The following is a 17,564-nucleotide window of genomic DNA, read 5'->3' as shown; positions in this document are numbered from 1 at the left end:
GATGGATGGATGGATGGATGGATGGATGGATGGATGGATGGATGGATAGATTGCACACATACATATACAAATAAACACACATATATATGCATATATACATACACAATTTCCCTTTTCCTCTTATAATAAAATAATAGCATCTTAAATCTAGAGAGAACGTTACGGTTACAAAAGTAAACATACATGATCTCTCCTATCTCACAGTATACGTGTGTATATGTGTGTGTTTGTGTATGCACAAAATTTTACAATAAAATTTCCTCTCCAAGAGGAAAGTAGTGCAAAACATCTTCTCCATTTCATAGATGAGAAAAGTGAATTTTAAAACGTGACTTGACTTCCCCAACAACACATACCTAGTAAGGGGAAAGCTATAGCCACTCAGATAAATCTTTATAGTCAAGATACAGTGTTCTTTCCATGATGTGTCTCAGTGTCTTAGATACAATCAATCAAATCATTTGGTTATTCAGAGTATTTTTACCCACGGAGAGAAGCAAGAGAAAATCTTATATACAAAAGTATTACCAACCTAGTATTTGTTTTGATCAAATTATCAAAGCACTTTTTTATAAGCTCTGTCTCATAATATGGAAATTACTATTAAACAGAATCTTTTTTGTAATAAAACAAGATTTTGCCTGAATGTATCAAGATCAAACTATAGGCAGAGAAGAATATTTACCACCTGTATACTTCTTTGGTAAAAGGTAACCATTTGTTTAATAAGATGTTCTACTTTCACTGATGTTATTAATAACTAGAGATAAATGTTTAAAATTCTATACATCTAATATTTCAAAGGAGAAACCTAAACTCAGTTAATAATTCATAGGATATATAATCAAAGCTTGGGTTAAAATATAACTTCTCTCTCCCTCATTGTTTACAAGGACTGTCCACTTCTACAGATTTGGGGACAACTAGGTAGTGCAGGGGATAGGGTGCCAGGACTGGAGTCAGAGAGACTCATCTTCCTCAATTTAAATCTGGCCTCAGATACTTAGTTGTTGTGTGACCCTGGGCAATTCACTTAACCCTGTTTGCCTCAGTTTCTTCATCTGCAAAATGAACTGGAGAAGAAAATGGCAAACCTCTCCAGTATCTTTTCCAAGAAAACCCTAAATGGGGTTATGAAGAATTGAACACAGCTGAAAAACAACTCAACAACATTTGGGGCAGCTAGATGGCGAAATGGACAGAGCACAGGCCCTGGGGACAAGAGGATCTGAGTTCAAATCCAGCCTCAGATACTTATTAACTGTGAAATGACAAACTGCTCCTGTATCTTTGCCAAGAAAACCCCAAATGAGGTTATGAAGAGTCAAACACAACTCAATGGCAACAACAAACATCTCCTAATTCTCCTATCTAACTGATACTACTCTCATTACAACAATTCCAATAGCCTCCTAAGAAGTCTTTCTGCCTCTGCTCTCCGGGTTCCAATCCATCTTTCATAAAACTATTCATCTTTTTTTTGCATAAATTTTATCATGTTTCTCATTTTATAAAAATCCATTAGTGATTTATTTCTGATTAAAATTCTTTGCCTGGCATTCAAGGCCTTCTTCAATCTACCTTTCCAATTATATCTTATATCACCCCCGCTCCAGGCACTCTACAACCAAATTGGACTGAACTTGCACTGTGATTTCCCTCCTCCATGACTTTGTAAACCCTGTTCTCTATACTTGAAATGCTCTTTCCTCTCCCTCTCCCTCTCTGCCTTTTTAATTCTTGACCATTCTTTAAAGTCCAATTCAAATTCCATTAAAATCCACTATTAATCATTCCTTAACTTCTCATACCACACACACAAACTCATTTCCACTGTCTATAACAATCTTCTTCCTCAGACATCACATAATACTTTGCTTTGTACCAGGTATCAAAGTACATTAGAGCTACCTATGTATATGTCTTATCCCCTTACTAGATTATAAAGTCCCTAGCCTCACTGAGCTTATCTTTGTAATTTTCCATTTGCTTAATACACACAATATACAATAGGTGCTTAATAAATCCTTTTTGAATGGGAGGTTAGTAGGGAAAAGGAAAGAGCACAGAGTAATAGAGTATTAGACCTGGAATCAGGAAAGCCTTAGTTCAAATCACACCCTTGTCCCTACCTATAAAACCTCCCTGAGTTCTAGGTATCTCCTGCCTTTCTTGCCCCCTTGGCAACATCATGAAGCCTCAAGACCTTCTCAAAATAATATTTTAAAAGTATAAAAATAAGATGCATAGGGTTATAAAAGAAACTACAATGAAATACAGTTTTCATATGTATATCCATACTTTTATGTACACGTACATAAATGTATCTGTACATATGCATATATTTTTTAAACCACGTTCATGGACTTCAGATTAAGAATCTCTGCTCTAAGACTTTTCTACTAAGCCACAGATCAGTTAGGATCTTCTTTGGTCTAAAGGATGATCACAAATCCTTGCTATATTGACTGCAAACAACTGAAAACTTTAATCAAAATAGAGTCTTAGTTAATCTAACAAATTATTATCCTTCACAATAAAGACCACTGATTTATGAATTTGGCATCATCAGTCATAACACAGATGCATTGGCCAAGGGCCATTTTCTGCCTGATATTCATTAAAGCAAGTGAAATGAGCAGATTATACTCAACATAATATATCTGTCCTCCACCTCATAGCTGAGACATATGCACTTTGAACTGAAAGATGCCAAGTTTGCTCTGACTTCTGAGATAGAGAACAAAGACCTTTGTCTACTTCCTTAATACTACTTAAATTCTCTTCTACACTCCATTCATTTTACTTCTCTTTTTGGTGCTCTTATTTTTATCTCTACTTAATTATATCATCCCACCCACATTCACTCCTATCCTCCAGGCCTCTGATAGGAGTGTGGGTTGGGGCACAGCAAAGGGGAAGGGAGGCAAAGCAAGGCAGGAGAGAACTACCCTCATGTTTTCTATTTTTCTCACTAGAGGTACAATTCTATTAGTGACTTTTCACTCTTCTGTAATTCTAAAATTGACTCACATATGAATGGTACTTTTATCACTGAAAAGATGCAGTCTCAATTTTGGAAAACACCAGGAAAAACAGAAAATTTAAAAAACATGAGTTCTTCTGCATATTTGAATAGCAATGAAATTCCCACTTGAAATATAGTAGCAAGCTGAGTCATGTGCTATGGAAAGATGTTCTTTTCACTCACCACCATGAAGTACAGTACACAGTCTGCTGAACAGATGGTCTCAAAAATAAAACTTATCCTTCCGAGTTCAGAACCTGTGGCTCCCGTCATGGATGTTGGAGGCCTATTTGCCAAAGCAGAAAGGCAATATTTACAATGTGTTCCCAATACAATTTGGAGACAAATTGGGCTCGAGTTTTTAGTGAAAATGAAAGCCAAGAGCTTCAGTTCCATTGACCTCCCGCTGTTACTCATTTCATTTCTGCCTCTCACTGTGTTTAGTGCAAGTTGTAATGAAGAGTATCAAAGACACCAAGAGACACATGGCAAAATGTGGCCGTTTGCCATTCTTAGCACAAATTACACCATCATACATTGAAACATTTGAAAACATAATCATGGGATAAAGCTCCTCTGACCTCTGACATAAATGCCCACCATCAACAAGGGCTAAACAAAGACAAATTGGGACCAACTGATTTATACAAGCTGTTATTTAAAGGCAGAGTTGAGGAAATATATAAATATTCTTGTAGTTATCTTTAACCAATAACTCTCACTCTAAAGCATCAACAGATTCTTGTTAGTACAATATTTTAGGCATAATATTCCACCTGTTACATCTTGGAATTAAACAATGACTAAGGTAGGACTAACAGTAAAAATAGTCTCTGATCATCAATCCTATAAAAAAAAAGTTTGTATATAATTATCTTGTGGTTGATAACTATTTCTCAGTCATTTTAATTAGTAGATAGAGCATTATATTACCATATTAACACATATAAAGAATTTCTCTTTCAAGTATTCCTATGGTAAAGAATACAAAAATTCTCAAAGGCAGTGAAACAGCATGATTTTCCTTACTTAAATCCTGGGATATGCAAGTTTAAGATCAGATAATCATTATCCGAGCCTCCTGCCCCACTCTGGATATGGTCTCCAGCCACCTCCCAACCTGCAATATAAAAGCCAAATGTATATTTTCATTAAGAAGAATGAAACATAGAATTATAGATAGAGAGTGAACATTGGAGTCAGGAATATCGCAGGTAAAGACCCGTCACTGACACATTGTCTATTACCCTGTGAAACTCTCAAAGATTATTGACTGCCAAATTTATGCAGATTGGCATAAACAGAGAGACATTTTCCCCTTAAGTTTCCTAAACTGATGGCATCCTATATCTTGATCACAAATTTCCAAATAATATAAGAACAATAAGGACCAATTCAGATATTATTTTACAGTTTCCTAAATGTTTTCTGTATAAACAACCCTATGAGGCAGATTTTAAAATTTTTTTTAATTTAACAAACATTTGTTAAGCACCCACTATGTGTCATGGATTGTGCTAGAAGCTTTATAAATACTGTCTTCTTTTAATTCTCACAACAACTCCAAGAAGAGGGTGTTATCTTAATTTTACAGATGAGGAAACTGAGGCAGTCATTAAGTGACTTACCCAGAGTCACAGAACTACCAGAATTCTATCCACTGCACCACCTAGCCATCCCTCATAGATAATACCAGTATTATTATCCATATTTTACAGATGAGGAAACAGAGGCTCTCAAAGTTTTAGTGAACTGTCCAAGATTTCTCGGAGGGTTAAGGGGTAGAACTCAGATTCAAACTTGGGTCTTCTAGCTCTGAATGCAATGTGTTTTTTTTTCACTTATCATTTAGGAAACCAGACAACATATTCATTGTGGAATGTTAGAGCTACAGGGATATTAGCTCTAGGGATCATTTACTCCAATCCCTTTTTGCAGATGAGGAAACTGAGTCCAAGAAAGGCAAAGTGAACTATTAAAGGCCACAAAGTCATTTCAAGGCAGAGCAAGGGATTAGCATGCAGGTTTCTTTATTCCCAGGTCACAGTTATGATCACTCTTACGCTCAAATAAATGTACAATTTTTTATAAATAAAACTTCCTACCAAAAAAATCATTTCTACATATTTAATGTTCTCCTGCAATGGTTTCAAATGAGGTTAAAAAGATCATCAGCAGTCATGAGACTCAAAGCTAACAACTCCTGAAGGGGAAGTGCTACTTGTCAACCTCGGTTGCAAATGAAATGCTGTGTTAAAAGGCTCACTGATGCCAGCAAAAATGTTTCTTTGCAAAATTCCCTATAAGAAAATAGGTGAAGGTTTGGACTTTGAAAAACAAAATCTTTAATGAGAAAACAATAATTCTGTACCTCCATAAAGCCTACATTTTCTAAAGTAAAACAGATATTTTTCCCAAATTCTAACATACTACACTGGAAATTTCATTCTAAATCAGGCCTGCACAAAATATGGCCCACAGGCCACTTGCAGCCCACCAAAAGATTTTGGGAAGCCTGCAGGAAAATGTAGAGGATGCAAAAGAAAGTGGAAATGTGAGGAGTGCTTTGTCCATGCCCTGCTTAACCCACTTTCCACTAGTTATTCTTGTGCCCATCATGTAACTTGGCAGGTAGGCAGCCACTGTTCACTCTCTCCTGTTTGCTATGTGTCCCACTGCAACCAACTTTATACCTTTATTTGGAAAGTGAACCACAAAAAACCTATCTGCAGCTGAAGAAGTTTAGCCTATTTTAATTTTGGCCCCTACCTACTACCAAGTTGTACATGTCTGCTCTAAATTAACACTGGTGAGGGGAAATTTGAATCTGTCCAAGGGATAAAGGGGAACAGGGATGTTCAGCTGAGAAATAAATAACTGGGGATGGAAAATCCTGCGTGAGGCTGGTCTATTGGCTGGAGTCTGGCTGCCTAATAGTGGAGGGGGACAGGGCAGCCTGCACACTGCCAACAGGGCTGCACTTGACTGTCACACTCAATTTGGAAAGGGAGGAATGAGGGGTAATGATCTGCACTTACACTGAGCTCCAGAGTTTACAGAACTCTCTGCTCACAATAATTCTGTTAGGGAAGAAGTACAAATACTAAGAATCCCAGTTTACAACTGAGGACATAAAAGCTCAGAGACATTAACTGACTTTCCCATAAACACACAGCTAATAAATGCAGAAACCAGGACTGATTTTATTTCTTGAAAAATAAATCCAGTGTTTAACTATGTCAGGCTTCCAGCACTAGGGGAAGAAAGGCAGGAGAGGAGAGGGAAAGGGAGAGGAAGAGAGATGGAGAGAGGAAGGTGGGGAGGGGGGAAGGCAAGAAGGAAGGAGTAAGTGGAAATAGGATGGTTAAGGAAGAGGGAGAAGAAGAGGAAAGAGGGAGGGAAGGAAGAAGGAAGGGGAAGAGAGAGGGAGGGAAGGAGGAAGGGGGAGGAGGAGAAGAGGGAAGAGGGGGAAGGGAAGAAGGAAGGAGAAAGAGGATGAGAGGGGGAAGAAGGAAGAAAAGGGGAAGAGGGAGAATGAGGGAGGGGAAGAAGGGGGAAAGACAAGGAGGAGAGAGAGACAAAAGTCAGAGATAGAGAGACAGGGACAAAGACAGAACAACAGTCAAGACAAAAGACAGACTGATAGACTATAGAGGAACAGAGAGAGATGGAGACAGAGCCTGAGACAGAGATACACATGCAAAGAGACAGAGACATAGAGAGAGGGAGGGAAGAAAGGAAGGAGAATCAGAAACACTCAGACAGAAATGGTGGAGGGCAGAAAGGGAGAGAGGGAGGGAGAAAGATGGAAAGAACATCGTCCACTCAGAGCCATGAGTGTGTTTCCTACTTGACTGACAAAATCGAGTAAGCCATAAAAGGTCCAATTGGGCCACTGATGATCTAGTCTGTTCAGGTTGCTCAAAGTTGATAGGAGGAAGAATTGAGAGGAAAACAAAAATGTTAGCATTTTGAATAGGATAATTAATGGGCAAAGACAGCTGGGTGTGTGTACAACAAAGGAACACAGAGCCTGCTCAGTCAATATATGTATTTGATCTTATACCAAGCTCCATTAAAATACAGTTATCAATGCCATTCAAGACCTTCACCTTATTTCAGCTTCCTGTGACATACCACATGAACTGCTTCTATATCCCACTATCCCCACAGTACAGAAGGCTCCAGAGCCACTACAAGGATTTACATCTTCTCTAAATTTTCCAATGAATATTTTCAAGCTCTAGGCTGTTCTTTACAAAGCCCTTAATAATCTGGGCAAATCTAACTGGTGCCCACTTGTCTGGGCACTGGGGATAAGTAGCTCTTCTACTAGACTAAGTGAAAAGTTGCTGTCTGTACGATAATAGGATAGGAATTGGGACTGGACCTGGGATTCCATTGGTATAGGGAAATCATGAGAACAGAAGCTCCTTTTGCTGATAAAGGTAGCATAATTTATAACTGAAAGGGAGCATAGAACCTACTAAATCCAATTCTTTCATTTTACAGAGAAGAAAACTGAGGCTGATATCTTCTGTGTAATTTATGGACTTAGACATGCCTGAAAAGTTAAGTGACTTACCCAAGGTCTCACAGACAGCATGAGGCAGAGGTAAAACTTGAACCCATATCTCCCTTATTTCAAGACCAGTTCTAAATCCATTCTTATCATAATGGCTTATGTTTATGTAACACTTTACAAAACACTTTAAATGTACTGTCTCATTTGGCCCTCACAACAATCCTAGGAGGGAGGTACTATGGATATGATTATTGCTCTCCTTTTATTGATGAGTAAATTCATTCATCCACTAGATAAACATTTAATAAGCACCTACTATGTGCCAGGCATTGTGCTAGGCAGCCAAAACAGCCAGGGTAGTATTGGGTTGCATTAAGAGAGGGAAAAACTTTCAAAAAAGATGAAGTGACTGTGGTCAGATCACATCTGGGGTTCTGAGTAGTAACCATTTAAGAAGGACATTGATAAAATGCAGAGTGATTCAGAGGAGGGCAACCAAGCTGGTGAAGGGTCTTAGATCCATGTATATAGATCTATTGAAGGAAACAGAGATGCTTAGCCTAGATAAGAAAGGCCTCAGGGAGGGCATGATAGCTATGTTCAAGTATCTGAAGAGCGGTTCTTTTTGGCACTAGAGAGCTGAATCGAAAGTCATGGGATGATATTTCAAAGATGGAAATTAACCTTTAGGTAAAGAAAAACTTCTTAACAATTAGGGCTGTTGGGGTAGCTAGGTGGTGCAGTGAATAGAGCACCAGTCCTGGAGTCAGGAGGACTCAAGTTCAAATCCGGCCTCAGACACTTAACACTTATTAGCTGTGTGACCTTGGGCAAATCACTTAATTCCAAGTGCCCTGCCTTCCCCCCTCCAAAAAGACAAAAATAAAAAATACAAACCCAATTACAGCTGTCTAATGGGTTGCCTCAGGAGATAGAAGTTTCTCCAAAATGGAGGTCTTTAACCAGGGGTTAGATGACCACTTGTTTGAGTTCTTTATGTTGAGAATACCATTTCTTGGACAGATTCAACTAGATAGCCACAAAGGTCCTCGCCAATTTTGAATTTCTATGACTTATTAACATAGTGGAATAAGTAGAATTCTGGACTTGGAATCAAGAGAGACTCCAGTCTCCTACCGGTGTGATCATGAATAAGTCGAAACATCCCTGAGGCAATTTTTCCTCATCAGTAAAATGGGGATACCTAATGCACGGTATTGTTGGGAAGATAAGGACTAGATCCTTGATTTCAAAGGTACAGGAAACTCTCTAAGAAGAAATAATTTCTGGCTGGGAGAATCAAGGATGGCAAATGGGGGAGATGCCATTTGCCATTTGAGTAGGGCCTTGAAAGACAAGTAATTAGCAGAGATGTGAGGGAAGACATCCTGCACAGAGGAAAGCTAAATATGCACTTAAGGGATATTGTGTAGTTTAATTTTTTTGTTTCTGTTTTGTAATCATAGGGTATCTGAAGGGATAATAGTATAAAACAAGGCTGGATATAAATATTGGAATGAGAAAAAGGAGGGTCTTGAATGCCAGGCTAAGAAACCTGGACTTTATTTGGTAGGCAATGCAGAACCACAAAGGGCAGCAAGGCAGTACAGTGGATAGAGTGCCAGGTCTAGACTTGGGAAGACCTGAGTTCAAATTTATCCTCAGACACTTACTGGCTATGTGACCCGGGGTAAGTGATTTAACTTTGTTTGCCTTAATTCCCTGGGAAGGAAATGGCAAACTACTCCAATATTTTTGCCAAGAAAACCCCAAATGGGGTCACAAAGAGTCAGGAGCTACCACAACAAATGAACAATAACAACAACAAAGCAGAACTACAACTTTTTTGAAGAGCAGAGTGGCAAGCACGTCAATAGGGATAGAGATATTGAGAGAGGGATTAGATGTACAACTTCTCTGACAAAGAGAACTCTCAGATCAGCACATTCTATGAAGCTCATAGCCTTAAAATATGGTCACTCTAGAACACTGGAAGGCCAACAGATTTGCCTTGGGTCATAGAGCCAGTACACGTCAGAGACAAGAGCTGAATTCAAATCCCCCTTGTCCCAGGGCCAGGTATCTACCCACTATGCCGCTCTGCCTGTTACAGAATTATTGTGAGGAACAAAAAGTATAAAGGATGTAAAGTGCTTTGTAAAGTTTAATGCTATCTATACATGTCTGCAATTATTAATTGTTATAAATATATTAAATAAATTATTTTATAAATCATTTATATTTATAGTAATTTATTTATATTGTTATTTATAAATTAATCACTAATATTAACAAAATATCAAATTTATTAATCTGATGTTATTGAATTATTAAAATGATTAATTATTGATAATTGTTATTAATGTCAGAACTGTGGTTCAAATTTAGGTCTTCTGTTTGCAAAGTTCAATATTATCTTCACCATACCATCTCATTTCTTAAACACTCAATTACCTACTCACACATATCACACCTATGAGAAAGTAAAGGAACTTGTTATGTTGATGGGTAAAAAAAGCATAGTCTTTGACCACAATATCCAGATTTGAAGTAAAAGAAAATAACAGTAAGACGATTTTAAGTGCCTGCTCACCCTAATTCAGTACATTCATAAAGAGATGAGTCAGAAAATAGCCACCTGTGATTCCTGGCTACACCAAAAAGCTCTGGATTTGGACTTACCATTCATTCCATCACATTTTGAGTTTCCAACATTGAAGCAGGAGGTTTTCATATTGGCAGGCAAGATGTTCCACCATTTATATTCAAACCCCAGAGCCGGTTCTGTTCCTGCTGGGCATGGCTTGCATTCTAGGGGAGACAAGCAAGGAGAGAGTAAAACAATAACATCAACTATGTTGTGGTACTGAAAGTTTCCCCTCTTTCTTTCACCAGTTTCACTGATGATTCTTTAGCTTGCGTCCAGAGAGGGATTAAAAGGAGTGGGAAAAGAAACTTCTAGAACCTCTTAAGTCTTTTTGGAGTCAATAACATTTCCCAAAAAGAGTTTGAACAAAAATCCTTAAAAATATCAAGATACAAAATATATATACACGTATATATTTTCATAATCAAAAGGGAAAGGACCAATGAGTGATTTTAAAAATATATTTCCTCACTTAATTTCCATAGACTAATTCCCTTCATATAAATAAAACCTAAATCATAAAGGCAGTCATCCTCCCTTTCCATTTCAGCATTATTATTACTACCACCCCACAATTAAGGAAGGGCTTAACACTAAAAATAGTAGGATTTTCCTGTGAGTATCTGAAAACAAAAGTTTGTCCCATTGCCAAAACCTTCACACAAAATCCCATTAAACACCTAACATTTTTAATGACATGTCTTTACTTGTGGTACTTTAAATTGATGCCATTTAAGACTGGATATTCACATCTTTAATTTCTTTATAATCTATAGTTATCATCTTCCCCATTTAAAGTCGTTACTGATATAAGAATTAGTTTCACCTGAAAGGGCTTTGATCTAAACACATCATTCAATTGACTTCAATTAAATTATCATATTAGGCAACTACTGCGTGCAAGGCAGTGAGACCAAGGAAAGAAACTTCCTTTACAGTCAGAGGTTTTTAACTTGAGGTCTAGGAATGAGGAATGGAAAGGAAGGAAGGGAGGGAAGGGGGAGAGGGAGGGAGGGAGGGAGGGAGGAAGGGGGGAGGAGGAAGGAAGGAGGGAGGGGGGAAGGGGGGGAGAGGGGGAAGGAAGCAGGGGGAGGGAGGGAGGAAGGAGGAAATTGTATTTCTATATAATTCATTGCATTTGTAATCTTATTTGTTCTATTTTATGTTTTCAAAAACATTTTTCTAAGAAAGGAGTCATAGATTTCATCAGGTTTGTGACACAGGGACATTTAGAACCCCTGCATTGGCTATAGATGATCTTTCATGAAAGAATTTCTGTAAAGACTGCATTCTGGGGAAAGCTAAATTCCTACCCTGAGTTCCATCTGAAAATGTTCCATGTGGGCAAGGAGTACAAGAAGATGAGCCATTGTTATAAAAGCCTGGGTTGCAAGGTGGACAATCCCTCTTCTCTCCAGAAGGGGGAAGCCTCACAGCATCTGAAAGGTCCTCTTGGCAAATCTTGGGCTCTATCCACTTGTACATTATCTGAGTCTGTAAGAAGAAGCACACAAGTCACATCTCAATGAAGTTTAAAATCTCTAATACCTAAAATGATCTCATCTGAAAATAGCTAGGACATATTAAAGTAACTGACAGACTGTGGTTCATGGTACAAAGGCTTCCATATAGTCAGAAAACAATGTAAAATCACAGAAGAAAGGGGAAAAAAGAAATTTGGGCACCAGTGAGGGATATCAGTCTATAAACTATTCTTCAAGGGTCTCTCTTTCCCTGATCATTTCAAGAAAATATTCCTTATGAAAATGAACCAGATATTATAGTAAGCATTTCGTTGGTATGCTATTATTTCATAACAGTTGGAAATTGATCAGTCTTTCTAATAGCTAATATTAAGTACACAAACAGGAGATAGAAGTTAACTAGAACATTTCACTTAGAGGCATGTAGGGATGGGGAGCTTTTCTTTCATTCTTTGGTATAAAGAATAAAAAACAAGGTATTTACATGTGTATTTTTAAATAAATTAAATATGTTATTAACTCATTTACCAATCTCATCTTTCATAAGGTAATCTAATTTAATTTTTTCTTTGACCTGATAGTTATTCTATTTTTTTAAAAAGTAGGAATGCAAGAAGAGACAGCCTTTTAAGAACATAGTTCCATTTAAAGGATTCCCAGCAAACATGTCCCAAAGGCAAAGAGAAAGGCCCAAATGAAAAGAGGAAACAAATTGAAATTACAGCTGCAAGAGAATTAAAAGTTTTCTTTCCTTAAAGATGCAGGCTTATCTAATAATTCTACCCTCTTCAGAAAACAGTCAAGTGGTAAGTCTAATAATTCTAGAAGGTGGGTTGATAAATCACAATTTCAATGTAAATCAGAATTTCAAAGGTTATTCTGAAAAGCTATTTTCAATGATAGAAACCCAGTAACAGAAAGCCCTTGTAGGTCATTGACTTTTTCCTCAAGAATCCCCTTAGGAAGATATAAAAGTCAACTTATTTCAACAAGGTTATTTAGAAAAAGACACATTGCTCAACACAGTTATAAATGGCATTTTTCTTTCTTAAATGGTCTCAGCTCTTTCAGCTCACACATTTTGGCCTCTCTAAGCAGTTCACTTTGACCAGTCATTGCACCTGTCTACCTCCATTTGTCATCTATAAAATAATGGGTAAGCTTTGCTTTACTGAGATGCTGAGAGAATCAGTTAACACCTAGCGATAAAGGGCTTTCAACTCTCTAGAAAAACCAGGGGATTTAATTAAATGAAATAACATTGACTACAGTTTAAATTGACTCATAAGGTGAAAAAGAAACCATATTGGGGGCACTAAGCAGTGCATTGTACTACTATAATGTTAAATTTAATATCAATTTCATATGTGTAACCCCAGTCCCAAAGTCCACCGGTACAGTCCTCTCTCACCTGTGTAAGGGTGCAGGGAAAAGCTGGGGCAAAGAAGGAGCTAGAGAGTCCTCAAATCTTCATAGAGCTTTCTTTGAGCCACACAATAACAGCCCTGTGTTACATAAAGGGGACAGCCCTTACAACATGTGGGGCCTTGCCACACACATATACATGTGTATGTATATATATGAATATATTATATATACATATATATATATATTTAATGACTTATCTCCTACCCACCAATCCAGCTACAATGATGACCCTACTTACTTACTGTTCCTCACACACAACAGTCCTTGTTTTGAGAAGCTTGCAGTTTCTCAACACAACACTTGAGGGCAGAGTCTGTTTTTTGCCTTTGCATCCCCAGTACTTAGCACTGCTTTCACCATATCTTTTTTTTTTCTTTGTGGAGTGGGGGGAAGGAAGGGCAACGGGGGTTAAGTGACTTGCCCAAGGTCACATGGCTAATAAGTGTTAAGTGTCTGAGGTCACATTTCAACTCAGGTCCTCCTGACTCCAGGGCCGGTGCTCTGTTCACTGCACCACCTAGCCATCCCTCTGTTCAGCATATCTTAAGTACTTAAAAAATGCTTGCAGAATGACTGACTCTATTAAAATGTTTGTATATGTCAATATTTAAGTTAATAATGAAAAAAATTTAAGATCCTAAGGAATATAAATCCTTGATACAGATAAAATTCAGAACACAACACACGAGTTGACCGAGGTTACACAATCAGGACCTATTGGAAGTGGGACTTGACCCCAGGTCTTGCCGGATTCAAGCCTGGCTCTCTACCATACTGCTTTTCTATATATTTAGGAGACTTAAGAATGATTGTTGATTGATTATTCCATCTTTGCCACAAGCATATAGAATCAGTCACAAAGGACCTTGGATGGCATCTAATTTAACTTCATTTTGCAGATGGAAAAACTAAGACCCAGACGGTTAAGTGAATTCAGCTAGCTAGCAGCAGAGCTGAGATTAGAAGTCTGGCTCTCTACAACAGGCTGCCTCTATCAAGAAAAACTGTCAAATTAAGATACATCATATGCCTATAGATAAACTGCCAAATTAATAACCCTAACAAAGAAGAAAATGAGACTGGCTTTCCTGGCACTTATACTCATCTATTTACATGTTGTATCCCTGCCAGTGAATGTATGCTGGATCATAATAGTCATAGATTTAGAGCTGGAAATAGTCTTTAACGATGATATAGTCTACCCCTTTCATGTTCTGTAGGAGAGGGTAGGAGAGGGACCCAACACCTACAAGAGGTAAGTGATTTGTCCAAGATCACAAAGGTAGCAAGTAGAATAAAAACCAGTTCTTCTAATTACAAGCACAATGCTCTTTTTTACAACTGCATGTTGTCACTTACTCTCCCTTTTCTAAGTATTGGACATTCTACCAGTCATACCTGTGCATGTGATTATACATACTTGGGGAAATAAATACTCCCATACAATGGAAGATCATTACTGAAATGAACCATGAGACAGATCCTTCTATAAGCAAATAATTATCCTGAAATTAATCTGCTTTGTGAATTTCTGATTTTTTTATGTTGAACTTTCTTAAAGGCGTGTGGCATATCTTAATTTGACAATTTCTCTTGATAAAGGCAGCCCTGCTGTAATGATACAGACTTGGGGTACTCCACTTGTGTATAGTAACCCCATCTACTTATTTCTATCCATACTGTTATCTGACAATTTATCCTGTTTCTCTCATTTAGGCTACAGGTCTCTTCAGAACCTTAAATTACATAGTATGCTTTTCCACAACAGACTGACAAATTACTACCATGAATATAGGGATTGAGATAGGGACTAGATCTTTGATTTAATTGTTATGGAGATTCCAGGATGAGGAAACTCCCTCTTCAAGCATTATTAGTACCTCCTCTGCAACTTCCAGTCTTAGAGAGTTGCCTAGAGCCCTGAGCGGTTAAGTGAGTTGGTCGAGGTTACACAACCTATGTACCCATTGGAAGTGGGACATGATCCCATGTCTTCCTAGATTCAAGCCTGGATCTCTACCATAGTGCCTTCTTATGTATTTAGTAAACTTTTAACAAAAATTTAATGATAATATAATAATGATGGTGCCATACAATCAGGATAGAAATTTAGTTGCATGAAGTATATTTTGAATCAGCAAATATATGTTGAATCAAATTGAATTCCAATGCCTATGAAAAATTTCCCAACACAAGTTAAGGATCACTAAGTCCTCAAATAACTAAGGTTTTGTGTATTTTTTAGTATGTACAAAAGTCAACAACCTCTGTTTCATGCCTGAAAGGTGTCTCTTATAAAGAACTAAATGGCTACTCCTGTTCTGAAATCAACTCAAAGCTCTCCTCAGATGTTAAGAATGAAGCCATAAAGGAAAGCAGAAGACAGCATGGCAGAGAGCACAGATACAGAAATGGCTGTGAACATTAGAGCTTCCTTATGAAATCACAAATTAGCTAAACCACAAGGAGAATGGCGCACCACCATCGGTGGACAAGGTACCCTACCTACTAAGCACAAGTTCTATTTCTTTGTAAAAGACAAGATTAGGGCAAAGAATAGCACCCGGCATAAATGTCATAGAAATAATTCTTAAATCCAGTTAGATAAAATTCAATCTCATTCAATGAGCCTTTTGAAGACCCTTCTGTGTGTAAGGCACTGTGCTAGGAAACAAAGGTGAAATGAAAAATATTCCCTACTCTTCAGAAGCTTACATCCTACAGCAAGGATACACCATGTAAATAGATGAGCATAAATATGACAATTTGAGGTAGGAAAAGCCACAAATAACTAGCAGAGATTCTTAATCTGCAGTCTGTGCACTTCAAAAAAAATTTTTTCATTATTACATTTCAACACTGTTTCCTTTGCCATCCTATGTGTTTTGCTTATTCATTTAAATACATTACTCTGAGGTGGGGTCCATAGATTCACCAAACTGTCAAAGCTTGCCAGAGATTTTAGAGAAAATTCCTTCTTAGGCATGGGTTAGACAGAAGGCTAAGGACCCTTACTGATGACATAAAAAAGGTTAAGTACCCTTGAACTGGGAAGAAGAGAAAATATCTCTCTTCCACAGGAAACACCACATGAGCTAAGATTTGAATGCAACTACAGATTCTAAGGGGTAGAGGTGAGAAGGGAGTGGATCCTGGGCATGGGAACAGACTTTTCAAAAGCACAGAGAAAGAAAATGGCATACCAACCTCAGGGAAAGGCAAGTAGTCTACCTAAGCTGGAAAAGAGAATACATGAAGGAGAGTAAAGCAATATATAAGGCTGGAAGGTTAGACTGGGGCCAGATTCTAAAGGGTTTTAAATAGTCTAAGGAATTTGTACTGTATCCTAGATACCACAGAGCCACGGAGGGGTTATGACATGGAAAAGCTTGATAATTATCATCAAGAATATACATGGAAGAGAGACACATGACTAGCAATTGGCCCCAGAGGGTTGGATTAGAAGTGATGGATAGAAATTGCAAAGAGGCCAATTTAGACTTATCCTAAGGAAAAACTTCTCAATAACTGTTGTTGTTCAGTCATTTTAATCATGTCCGACTCTTTGTGACCCCATTTGGGGTTTTCTTGGCAAAGATACTGAAGTAGCTTGCCATTTCCCTCTCCAGCTCATTTTACAGATGAGAAAACTAAGGCAAACAAGGTTAAGTGACTTGCCCAGGGTCACAGAGCTAGTAAATGTCTGGCCTAATTTGGACTCACAAAGAGAAGTCTTCCCTATCTCTAGACCCATTGCTCTATCCACTGTATCACTTAGCTGCCCCTCTCAACAATGAGAATTGTACAAAATTGGAATGGGCTGCCTTGGGAGGTGCTATATTTCGGCTCACTTGAGGTCTTCAAGAAAAAGCTTGCCAGCTATAATCAATGAGATAATTTTTTTTTTTCCAGGAAAGAGTTGCACAGAACTGAGGACTCTTGTCGATCTGAAATTCTGTGATTCTGTCACTCCAGGTTTAGGATGATCACCTGGGCAACTGTGAGGAAGACAGATTTCAGAAGGAAGAGCCTGGAAACTAGGAGTCTATCAGTGGCCTATCGCCTTCATCCACTAGGGTTGTGTAAGTGAAGAAGAGGAGATAACTAAGGAGGTTGGAATGAACTGAGACTACACTAAGGATGAGATAATAAAGGAGCCAAGGGAAAGTGAAGGTTCAAGTATGACTCCATTTTTATAGGCCTGAATGTATAGAAGGATTGTGGGACGCCCAACAGAAATCGTGAAGTTTAGAGGAAGGATAGTTATAAAGTAGTTCCCAATGTTTTTTTGCTCCATAAACTCTCATAACCTTTTGATTTTTTTTAAGGTGTTAACACTCTGGCAGGAATTGGGCATGAATATATAAAACATACATAATGTTTATAATGGATACATAATGTAAGTATGTAATTCGGCAATTATTTACTACTTTATGTAATGTTAAGAATATT

At 37.8% G+C, this 17,564-nt stretch overlaps 1 protein-coding gene across 1 annotated transcript in view; it reads right to left on the bottom strand.

Moving 5' to 3' along the window:
• The window catches only part of LOC138175863 (endosome/lysosome-associated apoptosis and autophagy regulator family member 2), a 212,235-nt gene that overhangs the window by 53,001 nt on the left and 141,670 nt on the right, over nt 1-17,564 (bottom strand). Inside the window, exons 9-12 of the mRNA XM_069106469.1 lie at nt 11,514-11,694; nt 10,236-10,364; nt 4,058-4,148; nt 3,212-3,314 (exon numbers count right to left, since the gene is read on the bottom strand). Of these exons, the coding sequence (XP_068962570.1) occupies nt 3,212-3,314; nt 4,058-4,148; nt 10,236-10,364; nt 11,514-11,694 (504 nt within the window). The remainder of the gene's footprint in view (nt 1-3,211; nt 3,315-4,057; nt 4,149-10,235; nt 10,365-11,513; nt 11,695-17,564) is intronic.

Source organism: Petaurus breviceps, unplaced genomic scaffold (genome assembly GCF_028583685.1).
Source record: "Petaurus breviceps papuanus isolate PSGF00001 unplaced genomic scaffold, PetGlider_PUasm1.0 79, whole genome shotgun sequence".
In the NCBI taxonomy this organism is placed as follows: domain Eukaryota; kingdom Metazoa; phylum Chordata; class Mammalia; order Diprotodontia; family Petauridae; genus Petaurus; species Petaurus breviceps.
The sequence above is the reverse complement of the archived record's forward strand: the minus strand, read 5'-3'. Positions and strand labels throughout refer to the sequence as shown.